The sequence below is a fragment of the Pongo pygmaeus genome, chromosome 2, assembly GCF_028885625.2.
Source record: "Pongo pygmaeus isolate AG05252 chromosome 2, NHGRI_mPonPyg2-v2.0_pri, whole genome shotgun sequence".
NCBI classification, from domain to species: Eukaryota; Metazoa; Chordata; class Mammalia; order Primates; family Hominidae; genus Pongo; species Pongo pygmaeus.
In genome coordinates this window covers 163,151,354-163,177,748 of record NC_085930.1, presented here as the reverse complement: position 1 = coordinate 163,177,748, position 26,395 = coordinate 163,151,354, and the positions used below count along the sequence as shown (strand labels likewise).

Genomic DNA, 26,395 nt, shown 5'->3' with positions numbered 1-26,395 from the left:
ATTGCTGTTGCCTATCACATAGCTAGCTGTATCTTAGCTGCAAGAGATGCTGGAAACTCTAAGCCTCAAATATCTTAAGGTTTTATAGAAGGTGTTATAGGCAGAGATCTAAGATGTCCCCCAATCTCCCTCCCTGATACTACATCTGTAATTCTTTTACATTGCATGGCAAAGGAATTTAGCAGATGTAATTAAGGTCCCAAATCATTTGATTTTGAGTTAGTCATAAGGGACTTATCTCATGAGTCTAACCTAATTATGTAAGTTATTTAAAAGCAGAGTTTTTCTCCCACTGGTAGCCTAAGAGGGAGTCAAACAGATTCCATGTGAGAAAAGGAGTTAACATGCCATTGCTGCTTTGAAGATGGAAGGAGCCTGTGGCGAGGATATGAAGGGCCTCTAGAAGCTGTGAGCAGCCCCTAGCTCACAGCCAGCAAGCAAACAAGGACCTCAGCTCAGCAACAGCAAGGACATGAATCCTGCCAATAACAGAAATACCAAGCTCCAGGTAAGAAAGCAGCCAGCCAACACTTAGAGCCTTGTGAAACTCTAAGCAGAGAACCCACCCATGCTATTCTAGACTTCTGACTACATAACTGTGAGATATTAAATGGGTATTGTTTTATTCCACTAAGTGTGTGGCAATTTGTTATGCAGCAAAAAAAAAACAACTAATGTCAAGGAAGTCATTTTTACTTCTACCAAGGTTCACAAGGTGGCGAAATTTCACAAACACAAGGGTTCAGATACGAGGTGACCGAATGCATGGTAGAATATGCTCCAGGGGATTAGGGAACTGTGTATTACGTTAAGATAAGCGATTTAGTCCTGCAGGTTTATGCCAACTACGAGAAGAAACAGCACGACCCATCTCCTAAAAATGTTCTCGTCTTCTAGGGCAGCTGATGCCAGCATGTACCCAAAGAAAAAGATTAATCCCCTGAAATGTTAGCTACAGATACCTTTTAAATAGAGCTCTGATTTGGCCAAAAATCCAGGAAACTGTATACTTAACTGAAAACAACCTAGAGTAAAACAAATCACACCAGCACAAAAGGACAAGTATCTACAAAATCTTTATAAATTCACATATTTTTTTCTGAAAGTATACAAGCAGTCTCAATTTATTGGGACAAAAATGAACATTTTTGTTCTTTAGTAATGAAGTCAATGTACAATTCAGAGCAGGTGTTCATAAAAACAACTAGGTTTGAAAAAACTGTTAAGACAATTCACAGTTGAAATCAAACACTGTGAATGTGTTAAATACTTGCCATATAACAACACTTTAATACACAGCATTGATCTTGCTAAATAAGGCTATGATTCATAAGATGCACGTATTTCCAAAGCTGTTTAACATTCTTATAAATTAATTCACAGGATCCAAATAGTTGCTTTTTAGCTTCAACTGGGTATTAATTAGCAAAAATAATACAAAATGATCCCCGTGCAAGCACAAATTTACCTTCCTTCCTAAATAAAACATGACAGATTATATTACAACTTGTTAGCCTCTCCTTTAAAAAGTCTGTGACATTATTTATTAAAGAGGCGATGGAATGCTTGTTTTGCAGAGACGGAATTCTTGTTTTGCAAACCCCAACACATCTTTCACTGTGGACCATTGCTATTACTTCATTAACACAGTTGCTCAGATCTCAAGGTACTCACGGTCTGAAATATATTTTACAATTAGAATGTATGCACAGGTCAAAAAGAGCAATCCAAGGGTTAGAAGTCCCCAGTGCCCCACACTGGCTCATTGCCGAGGTGACAGGGTGCAGGCTGTGTGAGCCAGGCACACTTACCCCTCAACTGGGCTTCTGTAGTTTTACAATTTGGATAACTAGTTAGCAGACAGTAGTTGGGACATGTCACATATAGATTTGAGTCCTCCAATAATGTACACTTTGCCAGGTTTTATCCCTTTGTTAAAGAAAATAGAACAGAGAGGGAATACAGCTGCCAGTAAAAATCATTTCCCCCCTCTTTTAATCTCCCATCCTTCATCATCTCCATGAAACCGACTATTAAAATAACCTTTCTCTCTCTGTGCACTAGTGGAAAAAGTAAAGTTCTACAGAAACTCACAGTTAAGAGGGACTCTGAATACAGCAAGTTAAGGCTTTTAGTGCAAATAGAACGAATTCCCACTAAGGTCAAAAGGTTTCAATTGGGTACCATGCTGACTTCTTGGTATCTTTTAAAAAGGCCTAATTTTCCCTTCCTTGAGATTACTGTAGTGTGTTCCAGCTAATTTCTATTTGGAAACGAGTTGGAACAGCTGAAAACTAGGTATTACTGAAGGCAAAACAGCCTCACGTCAGTTTTTTATCAGCTCATTTGGGAATTTTTTTTTTTTTTTTTTAAATTAGAAAGTAGGCTGGGCACGGTGGCTCATGCCTATAATCCCAGCACTTGGGGAGGCCGAGGCGGGTGGATCACTTGAGGGCAGGAGTTGAGACCATCCTGGCCAACATGGTGAAATCCTGTCTCTACTAAAAATACAAAAAGTAGTTGGGCACGGTGGCATACTCTTACAATCCCAGCTACTTGGGAGGCTGAGGCAGGAGAATCACTTGAACCCAGGAAGCAGAGGTTGCAGTGGGCCAAGATCACACCACTATACTCTAGCCTGGGCGACAGAGGTGGGGGAAAAAAGTAGGACCCCTGTCCTATATTCAGGATTTTCTCACATATGTGAACCCATCTAAATTCTATGTTGTTAAAGGTAGCTTAGGTTAATTAGTCTATACTTATTTAAGACCAATATGGGGTGAGATGGATTTTTTAAAAAATCCTGAAGTAAGGCTTTCTACTTTCCTTTTAATGAGGAAAAAGATGACAAAAATTCAAGTGTCAATGTCCCTTTCCTGGGGAGAGGTTTAGAAAAACAACAGCTCACCTTCTGAACTCTACCAGTTCCTTTTGAAGTTAACAAAGCATTAGAATCAGATGTAAAAAAAAAAGGTAGGGAAATATTTACAAAACTGGACATTCTTTACAGATATAAAATCTTGCTAATACTGGGAGAACCATACAAGGATGTATAAAGAGAGACAGTAACCTTAGTAATGCAAGGATAGAGAAAACCAGGATATAATACGTGTTTTTTATTGCCAGAACATGGTGAAACTAGGAGGAGCAGAGATAACCTGATCCCTGAAGTGAACTGCTTAGCTATTCTGTGTACCTCAGGAGGTCTGCAAGTGTGTGGTTAGGTAAAAACTGAGCTGTGCAAACTCACTGTATCCATGCTCTTCTCATGAGAGAGCAGAACAACCTGGCAAGCTTAAAGGCAAGTGTTTTCATTCTTTTAATTAAATAGGCTGTGATAAAATTAACAATAAAACTAGCCCAGAACCAACCAGCCCGGTAAGTGTCGTGCAAATCTTGCAGTAACAAAAGACCATCTGAGAAACTACACGTTGGTCTCCAGTCCTAGCAAGCGTCCCATTCTCTCCACATTCTTATCAATTGTAGCTTGACATGTTATCTCCTTGGCACATTCCATAGGAAACCAGCCTTTTTCTCCATCTCGCAGTCGTTCCCCCTCATACCAGCCTGTGAAAAAGAACAGAGTCCACATCAAACAACAAGTATTTGGAGTGTACCAGGCTCCAAGGATATGAAAAAGCTGAAAGGCAGCATCCCTCCCCAGGCTAGGTGCTACGGTGAGAAGAGAAAGTGGGAGAGGGGAAGGTTTCAAGGGGGAATGAATGACATGGCAGGGAAAGAACATGAGCAGAGGCCCTGAAGTGAGAAGACTGAGAGTATCTGAACCTGGGCTGAGCTGGGAAAGGAGATGCTTTGGGTAAGGATAGCAGGAAGAACGGTATTTTTGAAAGGACGAATATTTACAGATAAGAACTAGGTCACTGGGGAACTGGGGAAAAAAGAAAACTTCATGGTTTCCTTTTAAATAACAAACCGTATGACTGCATCTACATTCAAAACCAAATTAGATAAATCGTGGCGTGTAGATAGATGAGAGGCAGGTGCACACGAGAAAGCTGAAGGGAAAGCACATAAAGAGGCAAATGTTTCAAAGTCCCCAAAACACTTCTCCAAGTCCTCTTTAGGCCTCTGGGAAGCCAATGATTTAGGAAATAAAGTCTTGGGGAAGAGGAAAGGAGTAAGAACAGAGAAGCAGCAAAATTAGCCTTAGAGATGAGAGGACAGTACATATATGTGATCTCAAACATTAACGTGTCAAGATTTGGAATATGGGCAATGATGACAAAATGACACTCCTCGGGTCTATAGCACACTGCATCCCGGACCACGAGTGTCCCATAAGAATGCTCCCACTCACCATCGCTGACATGTTGATAGATGAGGACGACGTCAGCCACCTGCAGGGAGAGTTCATCTGGCTGCTTAGCAGTAAATGACCTAACGATTTCCACCTGGGTCAGTGCTGAGACCGAAAGAGGACATACTAAGTTTCCAGTAGCAGAGAAAAAACATGTGCAATCCAATAATGTACACTTATTTTTCTCTGCAATTCAGAGCCAGCATTGAGAGAAACAAGTTGGGCTTCTAATAAAAAGCAGAACATCTTTTCTAGCAACTCCCTTGTTTGGCTGTAAGCTTCAGAATTTTAGAAGCTCAGATTTGAGAGGCTTTTATGATGCATGAATCCCCTCAATAACAGGTTGATCAGGAGTCATTAGTCATGTCACACAATGGAACAGAAAACAGCCACTCTGCATTAGGGAAACTGAGACATGAAAGAGTTGCTGATGTGCCAAGGCCATGCAAAATCTGCAACAGACACAGTTCTCCTGGCTCTCATCAGAGTGTCTCCCCATCCCCACAGCAGCACATAAAAGTTTCCAAAAAAAAGTTTAGAAATAAAATGAGCTCCAACTAAAAGCTGAGAAGTCATGTTAGACCTCCTCAGAAATGCTGACATGTGGCCGGGCACGGTGGCTCACGCCTGTAATCCCAGCACTTTGGGAGGCCAAGGCGGGTGGATCACGAGGTCAGGAGATTGAGACCATCCTGGCTAACACGGTGAAACCCTGTCTCTACTAAAAATACAAAAAATTAGTTCGGCATGATGGCGGGTGCCTGTAGTCCCAGCTACTCGGGAGGCTGAGGCAGGAGAATGGTGTGAACCCAGGAGGCAGAGCTTGCAGTGAGCTGAGATAGCGCCACTGCACTCCAGCCTGGGCAACAGAGCAAGACTCCGTCTCAAAAAAAAAACAAAAAAACAAACAAACAAAATGCCGACATGTGACTTTTTAATTTGCTTTTTTAATACAAAGCTTGATTTCCGGGAACTTTCAAACCAGTCATTTTGGCTTTTAATCTAAGCTTAAAGCTATAATTTTTGAGTGTTCCAGGATAACAATGTTTTGTTCTAATTCTTTGGATTTGACCTTGCAACTGTAATAACTAAGAAACCACAGCATCAAAGTTAGGAAGCTAATAGGCATACAACACCCCCCTTCACTGCGCCAGTTTCTAATTCTCTAGAATAATGAAACACACTTTCTTAGAAGGTCAAAAAGATTTCTTAAGTAATTTTCTTTTAGATTAAAAATACTTTTCAGCTTAAATCCAGACTGTCAGTATGGAGAAGGTTTAAACATGATCAACTATTGCCCACTGATAATAGCTACAAATTTAAGAGCTTTACAGTTCAAGTAGGGCTTTTAACATTATTTAACTTATTCTTCACAATAACCCCATGTTGTATATAATGGTGTAACTGACTTGCAGATGGTTAAATAGGCTCTGCAATGCTAAGCAATGATTTGACACGTTTACACAACAAAGAAATGCACCTTGGATTTGAATTCGGACCCCCTGACTTCCAAAGCAAGGATCATACATTTCTGGTGTAAAGCAGAAGGAAGCCCTGGAGGAAACTTAGGCAAGTATTGTGGTGATGTAACGCGTTAGTAACCCGGCGTCCAGCAGGGGGCAGAGCCCATCCATGTTCCCAAGTGGGCTTCCCCTTGAGAGAACTTACAGGTTCGCTCTGCAGGCGGCTTCCCGCTGCTGTGTCCCAGGGCAGTTATCCAGCGGGCTCGCTCGCTCCTAAAACAGAGGGCAGATCCAACTGAGAGACTCAAGGTGTAAAAACACAGAATGGAGTGTGTTCTAGGCAGCCAATGCAAAGGCACTCCCAGAAAGCAAGAGATTCTCCAGAAAGGTACGGTAAAACAGGGTGAGAGTAGTTTAAAAGTGATAAGCTGGAAAGTCTAAAATAAGCAGGAGACTAGTCATCATTGTCAAAAGAGTCTGAATGAACTTGGCTCATTATTGATTAAAAGGAACTTCTCATATGACAGTTTAAAAGTTAATAAGGAGCTGATTACACGAACACATTATAACCCCAAAAGGTGTTTAGCATACCCACAATTTGATGTTTAACATTTCAAAAGCAGTTAAGTTTCATTTTTTAAAAATCCTACTAATTTCTCTGCTTCCTCCCCACTTCCCTTCCCACACACTCAAACCTTTCAGTAAACTTGAGAAACTTGACATATTTAGTTGTCTCATCCCTCATACAACTAATTTTGCCAAATATGAGTCTTACTGAAATAGAAATTCTTCGACCACTTTTACACTGCTCCCAAATGCTTAAAATGGTTTAATGAGCACAGGAAAAATGACCAATACTTTTAATATAATATATTAAGCTATAATTACATAAAAATAATTATTCAACTGAAGGATCAAAAGTTTCAGATAAGCAAGCACTTCTCTACGTAATGCAGTCACCCTGGTTTTTTATTTTGAGCACCAAGTATTAAAATTACAATTAATTAAATACTGCCCCACCACACACATACTTTTAATGCTCTTACGTATTTATTAAACACATGCTACATGTCAGACACTGCACTCAACATCCACTATTCCATGTAATCCTCCCAAAAGCCCATCTCAAGGATGCTAAGATCAGACACAAGTTCAGAGGCAAGCAATTCAAACCAAAGTCAGTTTCTACTGTGCCACTCTACATTCTTAAGAAAAAAATGCCTTCATGACCAACACCTGGGGAAAAAAACTCTTCTCTCATAGCAGCCTGACTCTACAGACGCTTGTCGCTGTCACCCCACCTTCATCCCCATGTGCATCCTTCCAACCCAGGCAGAGAGGACAACTTACCGCATTGGAACATAGCACCTTTGCCCCAGCCTTTCCTATTCCTTCCCTGTTTTTACCCAGATGAGCCCACTCATTATTGCCATTAAAATTTCTTAACGTACATAACATAAACTGAGTTAATCATAAGCGTGTACAGCTCTGTGTTTACTTACCAAGACACAGATGCGCCAGGTATTTCCATTCTGACCCTTTCCAATCAATAACCTCTGTCCAAAGGTAACAGCTCTTCTGTTTTCCATTACCATGGAATTTCTATTACCATGCTTCTTTTGTACTTTTTGCAAATGAAATCCTTTAGTATGTATGCTTTTGTATTTGGCTTCTTTTGCTCAACATATATCCACTCAATGCTGAAAACACAAGGCTCACTTCCTCCAGCGGGGGCTCCTCTGATACATAAACCAATCCTTCCATCCCCATCCCAGTCTGACAATCCTGTTTCCAGGGCCCCCCTCTGCACAATTCTATTATACTGCTGGTCAACAGTAAGCCTCATAAAAGCAGGCAGCTTATCCATTTGGTTCACTGCATTATCTCTACAACATTGCCCAACACATAACAGGAGCTCAATACGTCTGCTAATGAATGAATTATATAACTCATCACATATTGAGCCCAATCATTTACTGACCCATCTGCTTCTCTTACCAGGCTATAAACTCCAGAATGGCAGGAATTGGGCCTTGTTCTAAATAATATTCTGAAGCACGTATGTGTCAGGTATGGTACTAAACAATTGCAAGTATCATCTAATCTAATTTTTACAACAATCTTGAAAAGAAAATATTACCAAAATTATTTCTATTTTTTCAGAGGACAAAGCAAGTCTGGTATGTTAAGCACCTAACCCAGGCAGTCTGAAATCAAAGAGGTGGTGGTACGCAGCAGGTGTTTACAAAATAATGATGGAAGGCAGGAAGGGTGGAAACTGTGGTATCTTGAAAGACAGGCATTTTCAAAGATTAAGATGAGGCCGGGCCTTGGTCAAGATGGTGTGTCAAGTAGTAATATGCACAGTTTATATAGAAGCCAAGGCTCCTGTCTTGCTTTTAAAACCTCTCTCTCTCTCTCTCTCTCTCTCTAATACAGGACAAAGGGCTTTACAATAGTTCTGTAAGAAATAAGCAAAGCACAACTTCATGTAAAATAATTCCCAGGCAAACACTTGTATCTTTGCTATCATGTCTTTATTGGGAATAAGATCTATTTTTTACACAGGCTCAAGTGGAATTTGCAAAGTACAAAGCCAATCGAAAACAAAATACCTCATGAATGGAAGTGTTGCTCACCAAGAGAAATCTAAAATGATCCATTTGTGTCTCTCTATGCCATACCAAAACAAATTATACATAGCCTATACTGCTGTCTTCTGGAGCAATTTAGAGCAACTTGGAGCCAGTGAGGCAGATCTTCCTGTACACAGACACCATCTCTGGCACTGAGTGGCCAGTATCAGCAGTGGCTTTGCCCTACAGCCAGTTTCCAGAAGTCCAGATGAAATCTTTCACTTCTGTGGCATGCTGCCTGGATGCTAATAGCATCTCTTAGACACGGCCGCCCCTCACAGGGACTCCAGAGGATAGAACAAGACACTCCTTGTTGCTATCATTAAAAGGAGCAGCTTTTTGAAACTGTTTCAATTGAGTGAGTCCCACCCCCCTCTTAGATGCTGTCAAATCCACAGGACTTCCCCTGGGGCTTTCAAGAGCCTGCCAAGAGGCCGGGCGGGGTGGCTCACACTTGTAATCCCAGCACTTTGGGAGGCCGAGGCAGGGATCACCTGAGGTCGGGAGTTCGAGACCAGCCTGACCAACATGGAGAAACCCCATCTCTGCTAAAAATACAAAATTAGCTGGGCGTGGTGGTGCATGCCTGTAATCCCAGCTACTCAGGAGGCTGAGGCAGGAGAATTGCTTGAACCTGGGAGGCGGAGGTTGCGGTGAGCCGAGAGTGCACCATTGCACTCCAGCCTAAGCGACAAGAGCAAAACTCCATCTTAAAAAAAAAAAAAAAAAAAAAAAAAAAAAAAGAGCCTGCTAAGGAGCTCCCCCAGCTATGAAGCAGAAAGTACTACAACTCTAAAGCAGGAACTAAGTTGTTGTAAGATGGATTCTAGGGACAGGAAAAACCTGGGGATAGACTTACCCACGATTAAATTTAGACATGAAGTCTAGGGCTCACTCACAGACATCTATTTTCTCCAGGGACATATCAATATAAAACAATTGAGATGAATTCACAATCTGCCACACAGCCAGTTCATAGACTTTTCCCTTTGCACAAAGTGACAAGAGTAAGCAATGCTGCACTGAAGCCCATCTGCGGCATATCAACTTTCAAGACTCGCCTTACCACTCCTTCCTCCACCCACATTCACTTTGCACAGGCCCTGGGCTAGCTTGGGGTTGCAGAGCAAATACACTGGAGTCCCTTGCTTTTCACCACCCTCAATATGAGGGAACACACAGAGCAGAAAACACTCACAAAATCCAATACAGCATGTAGTGTGCTGAAATGGAACACTCTACCAAAACATTTGACCTACGTAGAGAAAGAAGACTAAATTGAAAAGAGACTCTTTTAACTTAAATATCTATAAATGTAGTCTTTTCATAACCCTCAAGTTCTCCATGCATGGCATGAAATGATGTTTCTACAGTTTCCTATCAGCTGTGGTAGCACCTTGTCCTGTCTCTCATATAATTCATTATGCACAGTAGGTTTAAACTTAATTGCACAAAGGTCAAAGATACAGCAAAGTCTCAATTCTTATGGAATACCAGGCATCAGCTACAAAACACAGATACATATTGAGAAAGTAGGAAGTAGGCTTTGAAATCATAGAGGCAGGGCTGCAGGTGAGGCTGCACAGAACAGAACATTGGCTGAGGACTCCATCACTAACAGGGTTTTCCTGATTTCTCAATAGAAAAAAAGAGCCCTTAGTTGCTCTTTAACCTTCCTTTTATCCCTCCCAAAATGGCATTTGACCAGTTACCTTTTGTGTTTCTTCTTACAGCCTACACATTTACCTGTGGTTCCTTTTGAATTTTCTATATCCATGGACTTTGAAAAAAGTCCTTCGAACCTTTGTAAAGAATAGGATTGTGAAGATAGTTGTTTTTGTTCATTCCCTCACACACTCAATTCAACTAGATTAGTTCAGAAAACTGATCCATGAAAGAAAGCCCATAGCGTGAAAAAAAGTCATTAAAAATGCTGAGACCAGGCCTTAAAAAACTAGACATCAGTTCAATTTGCCAAATTTTAAAAAGTCTAACTGAAGCAAAATAATATCCCTAGCTCACTAAGAGTTCTAAAATTTAGATTTTTGTCACATGCTACATAGTTAAATCAATTATTTCTTGTTTATCATATTACATTAGCTCAGACCTAAAAAATCTGGTCCAGAATCCTTCAGTTAACTTGAAGCGGGTCAATGATGTTTCCTTGCTGATAAAAGACCTCCTGTCCTACTGGGGTTGGTAATGAGGACCACGTAAGATCAGATCCTTTGACAGGCACTAGATAAATGTAAGATTATGACTGGACTTAGAATTTAGATTTAACAAGGAAAAAAATGCTATACCCTGCAATAAATAAAATGTTTCCATGTATAATGTCTTTATGTTGTGATTTTTCTAAAAGGATGAAGTATATGACTACGTCAGAGATACTATTTACAATTTTATTCCATTCCATGTACTTCCTGTTGTTAATTAAATCATTAACAGAAGCAGGAAAAGCTCAAAGACTCCCTGCAAACAATGCCCCTTTATCAGGAGGCCCAGGAATTGGTGTCTGGATGGTTGACAGCACCAACCACATTCATTATACTTCTAGCTCTGTGAGGGGGAAATTTTGAGAAGGATATTTGATTATGGGCTAAGGTCATCATATCCTATAACTGACATATAATGAGTGAGGAAAGTTTATGTTCATCACAGAACATGTCCTAGATGTTTCATGACGGTATACACTACACCCAAATGACATCTAAATTTTACTGCAAATGCAGGAAGCCAAGGACTCCACTTGCCACAGCCTGTTGTGTGTGCCAGCTGCAGCTGTCTGTGCTTCATTTTAATGAAGGCAGACAAAGGGGGCTCTCTGGCTCCCACATTCCTCTTGAAAGGCCCAGAGGGAAAAAAGAATGACGGTGGTAAAACATTCTTCCTTTGTCCTTTTATAAAGGGTAGGCTTTTGTATTTTTCGCAGACTATTGTCTCATTAACAATACCATGACTTAGGGCCTGTCATGGACAAACAGATATAACACAGTATACATGACTTCGACGTACATCCTAAAAAACATTTGACTGAATCCTCAATAGCAAAAAATTGAAAAACAAGTAAAATTTGGGAAAAACTTGCTCCAGCAGTAACAAAAAGGGCTAAATAGAGACAGATAGGAAGCAGTTTTTCTCCACACCTGGTTACTCTTCTACCTTGTCTTGGATAGAGAAAAGCTAGTTATAATAATTATGGGTCAATCCCAAAAATATTTATTGGGAACCTACTCTCTATGTACAAAGCAAGGAAAGGACAAAACTAGAGCTGAGCTTAGGGCTTAGTGATAAAACTACTGTATCGATGGGAGAGGAGAATGGCTAGGAGGCCATTGGGGCAGTTCAAAAGCCATGTGGTTGACCTAGGAAGGAGGCAGTGGAATGGAAAGATGTGGAAAGATGAAATAGACTTTTACACAGGAAGAACTGGCAGGTGATGGATCTGTTATGACACAGAAGCATCAAAAACAGCACCAAGTCTCCAGACTGGATAACGCAAAACAGTGTCAATAGTACCATTTACAGAAATGTGTGTGTCGGGGAAAGCCACGGGCAGTGTTGATGTTTGGTTTTGGACAGGTTTGCATTTCTGAAGAGACAGAGAAGAGGAATGGTCATAGGTGTGAGAGGCAAACTAAGAGCATAGATAAGAGGCTGAGAAAAACATAATCTCAAAAAAAGGGTTAGCATGAAAGAGCTGGATGGTCAATAAAATTAAATGATACTAGAGGTAAAGAAAGAGGAAGATTGGACTGCTGGGTGTGAAACTAGGAAGCGTGTTAATCTGATGGAGAGGCCTCAACAGGGTGCCAGAGGAAGAAGTCACGCCAAGGTTGATTAAGAAACAACTCAACTAGCTAACAACTCACTGCACTCACCCCTACCTTGATTAAGAAACAACTCAAGCTAGCAGCTCACGCCAGCAGCTCATGCCAAAAATCTAAATATCATCGATTCCTCTCTTCCACTTACTGCCACCTCAACTCATCCAATCCATCAGTTGGTCCTGTTGTTTTTGTCTCCAAAATATAACATTTCTATCTCCTCTTACAGATCACGGTCCAAGCCAACATCGGGACTCCCCTCGACTACTCCAACAGGATTAGGGTTAGGGTTCTCATTGTTTGCCCCACTGAAACTTCTGTCCCCAGGGCCCCTGTTGTTCCTGGAACTTCCTGCTATGGCTCATGTGGTTCTAAATCAGTGTTTCTCGAGATATCTCTGGTAGAGAACCAGTCTCCACCCCTTGAATCCATTGCAGACCAAGCGTTTTTAGAAATACAATAAAAATACATTAATTGTTAAAATCATCACAAGTTTTGATGCCTCAGAAATGTCAAACTGCTTCCTACATACCAGGCTGGTAACTACTTGAGGACTGATGGCCCACAGACAGCACTGGGGTAGCTCTGCTCTTAAGACAAACTGGACTTTGTTGCCCATTGACTGCCACCCTCTCCCTGGTTTATTCTGCTCCAGCCACATTCTCCATGTTCAAGCCAAGTTTGAGAACACTAAAGTCGTTTCCTTAGAGGTTTTGCACTTGCTGTTCCCTTTGGCTGAAACATTCTGACTCTGCATTTTCCTAAGGGTTGACTCCTCCTTTTCACTCAAGGCTCAAATATCACCTCTTAAGAGAGGTCTTTCTGCACCACCTAAGTTAGAGCACATATCCTCACCACCCGCCAATTAGCACTCACTCCGGATCACATCACCAGCTTTAGGGTCTTCAGCTGCGCTTACCACTACCTGAAATGATCCTTTATTTTTAACTGGATCAAGAAGAAATGCTTTCCCATCATCCTAGCTCATTGCAGACCATTTGCCCAGGCAGACTGGCCAAAGCTCCCTTCCATCCAAAGTCACCCTTCCTAAGAGCAGGAAGCCCAAGGGGATCGGTTCTTCACTTGGATATAAGCCTAAGAGCAGAGATCTGATCTCTGTATGGTTCACTGCTACATCCCAGCACTGAGAATAACACTTGATGGGAAGTAGGTGCCTGACAAAAATCCACTGAATTAATTAATCCGGAGAAATGAAGGCCACTCTCTTGAGGAGTTCTGTAAAGGAAAGGAAGGATGTAGCAGGAGGCTGGGAGTTTGGAGTCATACAGTGGCGGGTGGGTGAGACAGAAAACATGAGGGGAAAAGTGAACTAACAAGAGTGGCACACACAGCGAGCACTGGGCGTTCTCAGAATGAGACTGCAGTGTGCAGTACTGAGAGGTTCCTCAGCAGAGGAAAGGCTTGACATGGGCCCTAGGAGGAGCTATCTGGCCATCTGAGGAGGCCTGAAGAGGGCATTCCAGGAAGTATGAAAAACACAAGCAAAGGAACAAAAAAGGAAGTTTAACATGGAAAATAATTTTGGGGATGCAATATCCATTTAGCATTTTATCATAAAATATTCCAACCTATATGATATCCTAAATTTAACATCTAGGTTTCCACAATCTTTTTTCCTTTTTAAAGCCTATGGATTGAGGCCGGGCACAATGGCTCACGCCTGTAATCCCGGCACTTTTGGAAGCTGAGGCAGGCAAATCACTTGAGGTCAGGAGTTTTGAGACCAGCCTGGCCAACATGGTGAAACCCCGTCTCTACTAACAATAAAAAAATTAGCCAAGCATGGTGATAAGCACCTGTAATCCCAGCTCTTTGGGAGGCTGAGGCAGGAGAATCACTTGAGCCTGTGAAGCAGAGGTTGCAGTGAGCTGAGATCGTGCCACTGCACTCCAGCCCCGGCGACAGAGTGAAACTCTGTCTTAATAAAATAAAATAAAAAATAATAAAGTCTTTGTACTTAAAAAATTCTATATTTTAGTAGTTTCTCACAGTTAATAGCGACTGACTTCCTGGAGTTTTCCTTCCAAATCCAGAACAAGCCAAACTGAGCAGCAAAGTGGGGGTGGAACAGCCTACTGGTTGGCAGCTTCTCTGTAAAAAGATTAAAATTTGTTACTAGAAAGACTGCTAGACTGTCAGGAAGGCCAGATTCTAGTTCCAGCTTTGGCAATAACTCACTTCCTGTATGGCCTTTATGAGTCTCACTTCACATGGGGGAGGAAAATGAGAAAGTTGGACCATGTATATAATTATAAATATGTGTATATATTTATAATTTATGTTACTGATAATATTTTGTTTTATATAATATAATTATATATAATTAGGGTCACCATATATTTCATTGTATAAACAAGGACCTTTTCAGAGTCAAAAAGAGTATCATTCATAATTTCACCAGGACAACGGACCTAAACTTGAACCACTGATTCTGGGAAAACCAAGATGTCTGATCACTTCCCTATATGCTTTCTTCAGCTCAAAATTCTGTCCTCCTCTAGGAACACCCATGGGTCCCTTCGTCATGTTCTATAGCTGGCTCAGTGCCTGGCACATCCCAGATGCTCACTGTTTGCCCCATCTCCTTTTGGTGAGCATTTCTGCATTCTTTATGTAATCAAAGCCATTGATTTTTCTTCCACAATTTCACTGTCTTATGAAGTTGAATTGTCCTTGTGCCAAACAGCTGCACCCCTCCTACTACTGATTTTACATGTTGTATATCCTCAGGTGGCCTTTAGTGACAATAGTTTTTCAAAGAAAGATTTAGGCGTAAAATTCATTATTTTTCAGGTCAAAGAGTAAGTAGTGAAATTACATACCTGACTGGTCTGAAGTTCTTCAATTACTTAAGGCTAGAGTGGTAGTGAAAACCTTGTTTCTTCAACTAGGTTGCCAATGAACCATATTAACCAAAAAGACATAGAAGAAAGAAAACCTAAACAATATATACTTATTGATGCATTTCACAAATGTTGGAAGAAAATAACACATTCTATGCATATCAAAACTCTAATTGCTCAAAACTCGGTAGCCCAAAGCTAACCTGCATATTTGCAAATATGGCATGTAACAATTTGCCAGGTTTTTTAATAGTCTTTTTTTTTTTTTAAGGAAAGTGCGTCTTTAGTTGTTAAATATATTTTTTCAACACCAATACTATTTTGTGTCTTGAAAGCATTTATTTACTTCTCAACTGTAATTGAGGGTGGGGGCAGGGAGAGCAAAGAGAATGAGAGAGTCACTCCCTCTGTACCCAAGGAGACATCTGTCCCATGCCCCTTCTGGAATGTTCTCTTGCTATTAATTAAAGAACTACAAATATGAGTCAGACCCATGGGTTTCCAAGTGACATGACTAAATATTCTGAGAACATGTCTGACTGAGGAAACGAATAACCATTCAGTCTTTGGCAAGATTAAAAGGCAAAAGGATGGAACAAATGCTACAGAATGTCCCAGGAAAGGATCTAGCCTTGGCGTGAAATAAGCTGGACATGTCAGTTCACCTCCTACTCTCTTGGAATCATCTCAGAAATGAGTGGTGGAGACTACATAAATTATGAATGAGATAGTCAGGAAAATCTCTGTTGAGATGTTGGCAAGGCCTGAATAAAGAACAAACAATCCTTGTAAACCAAAGAAAAGGAAAACACAAGGCAAAACCAGCAACACTTTCACCATTACTAACTATATGGGGAAAAGGAAGTCTCTAGTTTCTGAAAAATTCTCTAGAATACTGGAAAACTACTGATTTCCAAAGTGTTTCAGTCATTCTCATCCTTAAAGTCATATAAAATCCAAAGCACAGGCATACTAAAAATTCTGTTTTGAGGAGAAGTTTCCCCACACAAAGGAAGTCTAGTTTGTCCTCACTGGCCAAGGGGTTTAAACCACTTTTGGAGTTCAAGTAATGCCTCCCCTTGATCCTGGTCTTGGGTGTGTCACTTGCTGGTCACCTCACAGATCAGCAAGCACACGCCCACCCAAGCTCACCTCCCCACAGCTGCAAACACAGAGGGGCATGCTTGGAATGCCATCAGCGCTTTTCAGCACCTTTAGGGAAAGAACTCTGGGACCTCAGAGAAAGGCATTTGTTTGTTTTGTAAACAAACACATGAAGATGAAGCTCCCTTTCTTTTTTTTTTTTTGATGGCTGCTGACTAGGGTGATGGTTGCTGAAGGTTTGGGTGGCTGTGGCCGTTTCTTAAGACCACAATGAAGTTTGCTGCATCAACTGACTCTTTCATTCATGAAAGATTTCTGTATAGCATGCAATGCTGTTTGATAGTATTTTATCCTCTGCAGAACTTCTTGCAAAATTGGAGTCAATCCTCTCAAACTTTGCCACTGCTTTATCAATTCAGTTTACGGAATATTCTAAATCCTTTGTTGTCATTTCCACAATGCTCACAGCAACTTCACTTTCTTTGCTCATCCTGAAGAAGCAACTCCTCATTTGTTCAAGTTTTATTATGAGATTGCAGCAATTCAGTTGCATCTTCAGTCTCCATTTCTGAATCTAGTTCTCTCGCCATTTCCATTGCATCTGCAGTTGCTTCCTCCGCTGAAGTCTTGAACCCCTCAAAGTCATCCATGAGAGCTGGAATCAACTTTTCCCAACTCCTGTTCATGTTGATATGTTGATCTCCTCCCACGAAATTATGAATGTTTTTAATGACATCTACGATGGTGAATCTTTTCCAGAAAGCTTTTAATTTACTTTGCCCAGATCCGTCAGAGGAACCACTGTCTATGGTAGCTGTAGCCTTATGAAATATATTTCTTTTTTCATTACCTTGGTGAACTCTCCAGTTCATGTGGAATATGCTACAGCTTTCACCAACCTGTCCTTGGTTTTCTCCAGCCTGTGAAATGTTACTTCTAGTGCCAAAAGATATGAAATAATTTGACATTTTATGTGGATGCCTTGTAATTTTCACATTTTTCTTATGTCTCTTGACAAAGATTCTTTGCTTGGCCAAACTTCAGTTAGATTTCTGTACCTTCTCCTGGGCTCATCTGTACAGTTCTTCATAAAATCCAGTTTTAGCAAAGAACCCTACTAAGTCAATTTGGCAAGAATATCCCCTACCCCATCCTCAATATCTGATAAGATTCATTATTCTCCATCATCCCAGAGGTTATGATGTCTAATTACCCTGGCCTGTCTTCAGCAAAAATCCTGTTTGGTTAGTTTAGCCAGAATAGCCCTTATCTCTGATATTTCCTCTTAGTAAGTTTCCATCCACTGACCTCCGTCCTGCTCCATGGCTATGAATTCCCACTTGCCCATGCTGTGTTCGAAGTTGAGCCCAATCTCTCTCCCCTACTGGAGACCTTGTTGCAATGGTCCTTACACCTATTAAGATGATCTTGAATAAAGCCTGCTAAGCTTACTGTGCTTTATCAAGTGTCCTTGAATAATTTTTCTTAAATATTCTCTTTAATCATCTAGGAACACTGTTAAAATCAGTCTTAAGGTGAAGATACCTCTTTGGGATCACTTTCTCTAAGATCTTGCTACAATTTTAGGGTTGTTATTCATCAGCTGCTGATCCATTTTAACCACACCATTTAGGAACCTTGGCAGACATGGAGTGGGAGGCAGGAATCTGAGAGGACAAAGAATTAGGGAACTTCTCCTTTCCCTCCACTGTTCCACTCTCTGACCCAATATAATATCTGCCCATGATGATTATTCCAAGAGGGAGTTTCCAGTTTCTAAACAAATACATTGGTCAGTTATCTTTAAGTGGACCAAAAAATCACTAAGGTGGACTTGAAAGTTAACCCTCACTGCTACTCATCCAATGTGAGCACTAAGTGCACACTAACTGCTGGCGAAACTGCAGGCACAAACAGGATGCTTGTTTTGGTCTTGCATAAACTCTGGATTAGAAAGAGGATTGATCAGCATATTTCCGTAAACTGGGTAGCTCTTTTGACAGAAATCATTGGGCTTTCCGCTCTCTGGTTGAAGGTAGGTGACTGAGAAACGACCTCAATTCCATTACCTAAGAAGGCTTATGGCCTAGACTCAAAATATCAGTTGAGTCATATTCCCTAAGGATAGTGTATCATATTTTTGTAAATGAAAAAAGTAAAATGATTTTTAAACCACTCTATAAAAGTAAAAACATCACCTAAAGCACAGTGCATCTATCAGGACTTATAGGGACAAAAATAACAACATCCTTCTCCTGTAAGAAGATTACAATGAAAAGAACAACATCTGTAAAAATCACTCAGTCATAGTGCTTAGCGAACAGTAGGTGCTCAACAAAAACATGAATAGCAGCTACTGTTTTTAGGGAGTCTGTAAACCAAAGGAAATCAGGTCAGGGAGATACTATCAGCTATTCCGATCCTTTCCCCACATACACTTACTGCGTCTCGGCTCCTAGTAGCATCTCCACTTTCTCATTTGCATGGTTACTAAGGACTGTCAGAGTGAAGAGGTGACTGGCAGAGCTCTGTCTTGAATAGAGCATTGTGGAGCTGTTCTTCCCTGGAGAAGAATTAAGATCTTCACTGTCACAAGATTCCACCAATAGCTGATCTCTTAAGGAATAATCATTGACGTTATAACTTTCTTCACTGTAAAGGAAAGGGAAAAGAACATGTCAATTATTCAGCAGATAAGACTGTGACACTGTCAGTTTTCAAGGCACATTTTGGTGGAAACAGCAAGGAGTGGGCAGGGAGAGGGAGAGAATGACTTATTTTAAACTATGAATTGGAATTTGAATTCTATCTACTGATTATGAATCAATGTAACCCCCTCCAATTAAACTTAATTATTATTTTTATGTATGTAACACACTAAATTGCATCTCAAGTATTGACATCATCCTGGAACTGTTATAATAAGTGATCCTTGCATCCTTACATGCATCTTGGTAATGCTCCAGCAGGTATACCTCCCCAGCTTCCACATTTCTATTCGCAGAATGAAGGAGGAGCCTTCTACTCATGCTCTGGGTAACAAGACCTCACCCCCCAAACCCCCCATCTCCAAATGACCATGCATTGGAGAGAAGAGCCCCAGAGGTCTGCTTGCTTCTGGCAAGACACCCAACCCATCCTTGTGTCCCACACTTAGAGCCTCACCACCTGTTTCAGAAACCACCAAGACTAATCTCATTATGCCCTCTATTCCTGCTTAGGCTCAGGACCCCCAATATCCTTCTTTCTCCTGCACTCCCATTCCCATCGCACTGTGAACATGCCCAATCTGGCCCCACTTGTTTCCATTCCTCAGCTAGTTCCTGAACCCCTTCCACTGTACCCTCTGGGAATGCAATTCCCTCATTTAAGAAATCTAGTAAAGTCTTCTAAATAATTGGCCTCGTCTCTGAACCCTCCCTTCACATTCTTGCCTTAAAAGAAACCTGGCTCTCCCTAGAGAACAAGGCATCTCCTGAGAGCTCTCTGCCTGCTTGCTTTTTATTCTTGCTTCTATACAATGATCACTTCCTCCTCCTGAAACAACATCAGCTTTGAAGCTCATGCCATCAGTCTCTAACTCATAACCACAGTCATCTATAGACCCCTGGATCGTTTCCGATCCTCTCCCTTGAGTTTCATTGCTGGCTCTCTGCCTCTCTCCAACAATACTTCTTCATACACACACACACACACACACACACACACACACTCTCTCTCTCTCTCTTTCTCTCTCTTTCTCTCTCTCTCGGTCATTTACATCAAGTCCCCAACATTACTTCTTGAACTCTCCTGTAAAGGATCTTTCCATTACCCTGTACCCTCAATTCCCCGACTTTACTCTCCTCTGATGATCTTGTTTTCTGCCCTACTTTAGCCACAAATCCAAAGTTATACTTTAGTTCTTGTCATTACCATCAACTACAACCTCTCTGTAATCCCAGTGTCAAACATACCGCTCTCTAACCAGCACGGCCTTTCTTTCCAACTCACCTCCTCTAATCCTCAACACCAACCATTATTTAACTCACCAGTTCTTACAACCCATTGACTCTACAACCTTCCCCCGTCCCTCAATTCCCTCGTGTCCTCTTGTTCATGCATATTAAATTAGCTAGCTTGGATTTCTTGGTACCTAGTTAAATCACATCTTGCATACATGTTCATCGCCTTGATTGTACTTGCCTAGCAAATCCCGAACCTGGTTACATACAGCTTTTCCTCTATTCTGCACCCGCACCCTTGCGAGTGAACATGAGAGTGCTCAATAAATAACTGTCACATAAGTGGATGAATATGCAATAAATTCTAATATACGCTAGGAATATCAAATAATTACCTCATTTAATAATAAATACAAATGAATGATGTCAGGGGAGCTTAGAGAAAAGAAAACTCCTTGTGCCTACTCCAGTAGACTAAGAGGAATTTCGGAACAGGCCACTTTGCTCAAGATTTCCTGGAATTTATTTTCCTTAGAATGGACATCTACCTGTCAACCACTCCCTTGTCGTGCTCCTTGAAAAACTTTATAATCTTTTCTAAAATTTAGTTTGATAGATTCTGCCCTCAAAAAACAGCAAAGTGCAGTTATCTATAAAAGCAAAATATTGCCTTCTGATCAAGCCTAATTGTTCCTAGGACAGTAATCTGTATTAATTAAAAGATTGTGTGGCACAATTATCTCCAAAGTTCTCCTGAGACTGCCTACAGACCAGCACACCCACACCCGGATATGTCAAATATTTCTCACATCCAAAATGAGACTTATCAAAGTAGACATGATGTTTATAAAAAGAGAAAGGTGAATAATACGCTTTACAAACAAATATGGGCATTTTTTAAAAGACTATGTTTACTAGAAAGAAAGTCAATTTTTAGCAGCATAGAACAAGTTTATCATGTTGTATAGATACTATATCAGACATGCATTTAACAGCATAGGACTCAGGATAAAAACCAAAACCAGGATAAAACAGCAAACACAACAAAACCTCAACAACAACAGCATCAAAAACGAGAAAAAGAGGATGAACTGAGGCTTCCTTGTTACTATATTCTCTCTGCCCCTTCCGATTACTCTTTTGGTCCAATTTACAAGTTAAAAAACCTGTTAGTCAAAGGCATCTGTTTCTGCTTAAAAACAATTCTGCTTCAGAAAGAGAAATGGAAGCAACCTAATATTGTGAACGTGGGGTAAGGCCCTAAACAATGACATGTGCGTAGGTATCGTAGGTATTTCCAAAGAAATAAAAGTCAAATAAATGAATATGCTATAAAGTCATCATTTAAGATGACTCAAATTCCAAAAAGTTGTCAACATAAAGTGGTTTCACCTATCAAGTCATCCCAATAGAATTCAAGACCAAGGGTTCACAGAAAATGAATATAAGCTAATATGAATAAACAAGTGTGTGTGTGTGTGTGTGTGTGTGTGTGTGTGTGTCTGTGTGTGTTTGTGTGTGACGGAGTCTCGCTCTGTCGCCCAGGCTGGAGTGCAGTGGTGCACTCTTGGCTCACTGCAATCTCTGCCTCCCGGGTTTAAGTGATTCTCCTGCCTCAGCCTCCCGTGTAGCTGGGATTACAGGCATGCACCACCATGCCTGGCTAATTTTTGTATTTTTAGTAGAGACAGGGTTTCACTGTGTTGGCCATACTGGTCTGGAACTCCTGACCTCAAGTAATCAGCCTCCCAAAGTGCTGGGATTACAGGCCTGATCCACCATACCCAGCCAGCTTTTTTTTCTCTTTCAATTTTCAGAGTCATAAATGCTTTAATTTTTTGTCTTTGGGGGATAAAGACAGAAGTAGATACTTTTTTTAAATGTTTATTAATTGTTCTCTTAAGCGATGACAACTACAATGCCACTGATTAAGACCCAGGATGGCTGCTGGGCTCAGTTTATGCCTGTAGTCCTCTCAAATGTCCAGTTTGAATGATAAACTGTGGCTGCTCTAATCACAGCTATATGATTTCACCTCAAGTATTTATTTCCACACATCTGCATAGGTGTGTCATTGAATACGCCTGAACAAGGAACTTGGCCCACTGGACTTCTGGATCCAAAATAAAATGCAGGAAACATGTTGGCCTTTTTGTTTGTTTTTAAAGTGATTTACTATCACCCAATATCCAATATCATTGTTTCATCTAGGCCAGTAAACTTCTGCATTATGTAATAAATAATGTAGGTGTTTACACTTTCCTTACTGCTCTTTTAGGGAATCTACTATAAAAAGAAACGAATCCATTTAATAGTAGTGAAGTAAATAGATTATTTATCCTTGTTGGCTACCTAATTCAAACCCAGTGGGACAAAAACTGAAAGAAAAAAAGAACTAAAAAAAAAAAAGGACAAAAACTGAAAAGCAGCTCACTCTTGCTTGCTAGCTCTTGAGTGTTCTCACACATGCACATACACATTCACACACTTAATCTCATGAAGGTCTGAATGAATACTGAAATACCGAATGAAATTCATTCTCTTACTGTCAGCCAGCACCTACTATCTGTCTTCTTAATAGATAGTTAACTGTTAAAACATGTGCTTCAGTAGAAAGAGGAGCAGAAACTCTATAGCCAGGTGCAGCTGTTTAAAGCCCGTTTCCCATCTCTGCTTATTTACCCCATGTCCAATAAGTATGGAGCAGGCTAAACAGGGTTGGGAAAGAAACCCCCTTCCTGAGGGAAGCTGATGCTAATCAGACTTCCCCATGTTTGTCTCTATCGTTTAACAAACATATGGTTTACATAGTCTCTGAAACAATTTGGAACATGTAATGAGGAAGTTAAAGTGCTCAGAAAAGGGCAAATGGAAAAACCATCTTTCCTTGCATGGAGAAGTTTATATGGAGACTTCCTTTGATTGTCTTATATGTGCTCCAAGTTTACCAGCTGCTCATCAAGGCGTCTGCTTTGTGCAAGCAGCAGCTCCTATCAGGTGCTTCAACCGAATCACATCTATATAAGTCTGTTGCTTGAAGTGTAAACAGTGATGGGTTCCTCTGTTGAAATCCACTTAAGGTCCTAGTAACCTTTGTTGAGATTTCTTTCTTTTCTTGTTTTTAACAAAATAAAGAACTACTAGTAGAGAACAGGATATGACGGTAAACACATATTCTAATTGTTTTTTTCTCTGAAAGGCATTCTTTGTTAAGCAGGTCAGTGTTTGGTTCTACCATACGCAACATAACATCAAAGGCAGAAAAATGACACACCTTATTGTCAACAGTGGCTTTCTTAAGGAGATTATTATGAAGCCCTTTAAGTTTCTGTCTCATAATTTCTATAGAGGTTAGAATTTTCATTCTGAGCATACATTTATTACTTTGAAATCAGGAAGACATTTAAAAATTTGCATACAACTTGCATATATTTTAAAAATACCAAAGCCACATATATGTATCTGCAGTAGTTAGCACAGGAATAAGAGATGCCAACTTCAGCAGAGTAGGTACTCTGGGAAAGAGGAGGAAGAAGGGCTGAGGGTGGAAGGACTTTGGGTAATCTGAAGTGTTTTATATATATTTTTTTGTTTTAAAAAGGAGGGATCTGACACTAATACGGCAAAAAGTGTCTGTTAAGTATGGATGATAGGTATGTTCATGTTTGATAATTTTCTGCAAGGTTGAACCATTTTACAAGTAAAAGTAAAAACCAAGAATTTAATCAAAAATACATAGATATGACGGCTATCATCACTCTAGGTGTCTGTGGCTGCTTAAGGATGCAACCGAAGTGACTACCTGATAGTGGAATGTCTTTTCTGCCCTCTAACAACTAACTCTTTGCAGATGACATCACTGACTGAAAATATACTACCAAGTGAGACTGAATTCAGTAAAGCGATTAGGTGTTAAAAAAATGGCTTTTGTATATACGAATAACACCCAGTTAGAAGATAAAATGAAGATGTCACTTTATTTATGACAAAACTCACTTTATGACAAAACCCACAAAACCCATAATATGGATTAAACTTAACAGGTTTCTTCTATATGTAGATCACCTTAAACAACTTTAGAAGAAGGCCCAGATTAATGGATAGAAAAGCTTGATATTATCAAGATACCAGTTCTTCCTAAATTAATACATAATTTAAACACAACCCAGCGAAAACACAAGCAAGGGTTTTTTGAGAGAAGGCAGGGAGTAGAAATAGTTGAGTTGATTGTAAAACACGGAAAAAAATAAACATGCAGAAATAGCCAGAAAGATTGTGGGGAAAAAAAAGAATAAACTAGCCTTATGATGTATTAAAACATACCGTAGGGAGGCCAAGGCGGGCGGATCACGAGGTCAGGAGATGGAGACCATCCCGGCTAACACGGTAAAACCCCGTCTCTAAAAATACAAAAAATTAGCCGGGCGCGGTGGTGAGCGCCTGTAGTCCCAGCTACTCCTGAGGCTGAGGCAGAATGGCGTGAACCTGAGAGGCGGAGCTTGCAGTGAGCCGAAAAAGCTCCACTGCACTCCAGCCTGGACGACAAAGTGAGACTCCGCTTCAAAAAACATAAAAATAAAAATAGAAAAATAAAAAAAAAACATACTGTAAAGCTGCAGAAATTCAAAGACTGGGACAAGGGCATGAGTTGACTGATGAATTGTGAAGCAGAATAGTGGGTTCACGAGTTGACAGACACGTCTGGGGCTATAGAGGTGACATTTCAAATCTCTAAAAAAATTAATGGGTTAATCAATAAATAATATTGGGACATTTGGGGAAACATATCAAATATTTTTTTAAAATGTGGATCCCAATCTCACTCCTTAAACCATGATATTTCCTTGGACCCAAGCTCTGGGTACATAAAAGTTGTGAAGAAAAAGTGAGTGACAAGACAGGTCTTTCTGCTGGATACAGACCTTTAAGGGCCTGCCTTGTGGTCAGAGAGCTGCTGTTAAATATGTACATACCTTAGGGCGAGTTCTCATCTTAACCCTTATCAGCAAGCATTTTAGATACTTAATACGGAGGAACAGGAATGGAAAATAGGCTAGCTTACCAAGATGCACCCAGGATAGTGAAAGGAATGATGGTGATGGGGAGGCAAGGGAAAGAGTTAGACTGCACAAGCCAGCTTTCCCACAACCCACGTCTCTCAGCCCCAGCTGTAGGTATAACTCTCACGTACCCGCTTACATTGTTTTAGAACTCTCTTTTATGGCCCAAATCAGACAGATGGAAACCCAAGCAGCACTTCCAGTTCTTCGTTTTGTAAAAAGGTTTAATTTAAAAGAAAAGATGCTATTGAGATTTATCACAACATTGATATTCATATGATTTTTGGCATATATTCTCAAGACAGTGACATTTATTTTTTACCTATTCAGTAGTTTCCTTTCCATACATAGGCTTTAGAACATTCACACAGCTTTTCTGTCTCGAAAAAAATATTTACTAGAATGTGCTGGTGCCACAACAAACGTTTCCTGAGTTAGCAGCTGCCTGCGTTTTTTCAGACCCTTGTGCTTACAGGCCAGTGAAATGGCTTCCGAAGGCCACCATGGCCCATCACCCCACCAAATTAAACACCTGGATTTCACCATTATTTCTCTTTGCATGTATACAGAATCTAGTGACACTGAGCAACTGTGAATCCTGACACTCTATCTTCTAATGCCTTTTGTGACATTTCTAAGTCATTCTTCTTTGGGGACACTCTCCAAGATCCTCTTCTAGACTGTTGTGCATTTAATCTCTCTGAGGAATTTAATGGCTCTGACATTCCCCCCAGTAGCACTGATACACAGGAGTTAATGGGGTTTATGAGATCAAAGGAAATTCTTCCTACTTTCCTCCAATATATGTATAAGAAAAAGTGTTCTGTAGATTTCAACTTATTTCCCTTCTCCTTCTAAAAAACATGATTCCTAAACTGTCACACTTGATCGTGTGCTTAAATGGAATAGAAACACTCTAGTCAAACTTTGCTGGGATGAAGGACATTGAATTTATGCTGAAATTTACTTTAAGTCAAGGAGTTAAAATTTTTTTTTTCACTTGACTGAGGTTGATTTCCATTTCAAAGCTTGGTTTTAGAATTATACTACTAACATGTTTTTAGTGGAATAATATACAATTTTAAAGGAATGAAGTACGGCACAGCAGGTAAGAGTAGAGCCATGATTTGGAATGTCTGGTAAGAAACCCAATTCTAGGCTGGGCGCGGTGGCTCACAC

General features: G+C 40.4%; 1 protein-coding gene across 2 annotated transcripts in view; it reads right to left on the bottom strand.

The window, feature by feature from the left end:
- Positions 1 to 1,060: 1,060 nt before the first annotated feature.
- ARHGEF26 (Rho guanine nucleotide exchange factor 26) overlaps positions 1,061 to 26,395 on the bottom strand; it is a 144,301-nt gene continuing 118,966 nt past the window's right edge. For both annotated transcript variants that reach the window (XM_054479941.2, XM_063662373.1), the window contains exons 12-15: positions 18,655 to 18,864; positions 5,987 to 6,054; positions 4,319 to 4,423; positions 1,061 to 3,567 (exon numbers count right to left, since the gene is read on the bottom strand). In XM_054479941.2, the coding sequence (XP_054335916.1) occupies positions 3,425 to 3,567; positions 4,319 to 4,423; positions 5,987 to 6,054; positions 18,655 to 18,864 (526 nt within the window). In that variant the 3' untranslated portion in view covers positions 1,061 to 3,424. The remainder of the gene's footprint in view (positions 3,568 to 4,318; positions 4,424 to 5,986; positions 6,055 to 18,654; positions 18,865 to 26,395) is intronic.